The 1,630-nt window shown below is 43.6% G+C and overlaps 1 protein-coding gene across 1 annotated transcript; it reads left to right on the forward strand.

The window, feature by feature from the left end:
* Positions 1–250: 250 nt before the first annotated feature.
* On the forward strand, positions 251–1,300 carry c12h11orf96 (chromosome 12 C11orf96 homolog). The gene has a single exon (XM_067994054.1). It carries the CDS (start codon positions 331–333, stop codon positions 697–699), a length of 369 nt encoding a protein of 122 aa, XP_067850155.1. The 5' UTR covers positions 251–330; the 3' UTR covers positions 700–1,300.
* Positions 1,301–1,630: the final 330 nt, after the last annotated feature.

Genomic DNA, 1,630 nt, shown 5'->3' on the forward strand with positions numbered 1-1,630 from the left:
AATCTAGCCAACCCCGGTATTGAAATAATTCCATCCTGAGGGGCAGCGGGAGGCTATTAATAAAGATGCAGCCGGATATTAGTCCGACCGGTAATAAAACACATCATTAATGAAATAATTTTCATTTCAAGTACGCCAGCCAAAAAGTCGTGTGCGGGCCAGAGCAGGATCGCTTTAAATGGCAACTGGTGTCATCAGAGTCTGCGCACACGTGGGCTGGACTTGTCTATATAAATTGCCTCTCCACTAAAACAGTGACTCAAAGTTGCGTCAACTTGGAGAGAGAGAGTGAGCGAGCTGTTAGTTTGGAGCTGGATAGCAGGCATCGCGATGGCAGCAGGCAAGCAGGGCGAGGTGGTGGGCATCTGCACCAGTTACCAGGCGGTGATGCCCAACTACGCCGGGATAGTGGAGGAATACCCGCAGTCGCTTCGCCGCCAGTTGCAAAAGAGCAAAATGAAGCAGAGGAGACCCCGGGAGGCCAGGTTCAAGACCCAGCCCGTCACCTTCGATGAAATCCAGGAGGTGGAAGAGGAAGGGTTCTCGGCCCTGGAGGAGGAAAAAGCCAAGAAGTCCTTTTTGCAGTCGCTCGAGTGCCTCCGGAGGAGCGCGCAGAACTCCCGCGTCCAGAAGTCAAGTTTAAGCAACTCAAAACTGAGGTACAGCCTGGACTCGAGCGACTCGGATTCCGCCCATTGATCAGCATGTTCACCGGCCCACCCCCCCCCCCAAACAAAAGTACTGTGCTTCATAATGAAGTTTTTTTTTTAAAGTTGTATTTTGTAAAAATTAAAATCTATTTTCAAATGGGAAACTTTTACGCTTTCACTCGTGCAAACCCAGGAATAAGTGCTGATGTGCGATTTGTTGTTTTGTGCTCGGAATTTTGCAAGTCGTGGATGAAAACACTTCACAGAACCTTTTTTTTTCCCTCTTCAAGTAAATGGAGAGTGAAATGTTGAAAAGCGAACTGCCAAGTTAATGGACCTCACTGAAGTTGGGATTATGGATATAAATGCAACCTGATTTTTTTAACCCGTTTTCTACTCTGCTTTCAGAATAATTAAAATGCAAGATGTATTTTCCACTCAATTTCCTTCCTAAGCGTTGTCGAATCGGACAACAGATGCTCGAACTGTTAGACATTAATGAATAGATGGGCTCTTGCCAAATTTCACCTATGTATTGCTTTTAACACTTAAAATCGGTAATTTATATGTTTGTACTTTTGTGATATTTGCAACAAAACTTAAAATTGTAACGTAATGCCTTGTGATTAATAAAATCAATGTACACTTAACATCTTTAATTATTTAAAACTTTATTTTTAAACCTGCTTGCTCCAGCTTTTAACGTCGAAGTGAAGCGAGCCTACGGTGGGTATTAACTGTCCCATTCGTTTTATTTAATGCATCTCAAACACCGTTTATTCAAACTGGCTGAGCTGGGTTTGGTTTCATGTTTATAATCATGTGAGTATTTTTCTTCCTCTAGAGCCAGCAGTTAGATCATGTTGTGCCGGATTAGCGATTTCCATTTAGCGGCAGTAGATAACATTAGAATTGATGCATACACTTTGTTTTCCCTTCGGGTCTGCACGCACTCCCAAATGGTCCGACTTTTTCCCTTT

The sequence above is a fragment of the Heptranchias perlo genome, chromosome 12, assembly GCF_035084215.1.
Source record: "Heptranchias perlo isolate sHepPer1 chromosome 12, sHepPer1.hap1, whole genome shotgun sequence".
In the NCBI taxonomy this organism is placed as follows: domain Eukaryota; kingdom Metazoa; phylum Chordata; class Chondrichthyes; order Hexanchiformes; family Hexanchidae; genus Heptranchias; species Heptranchias perlo.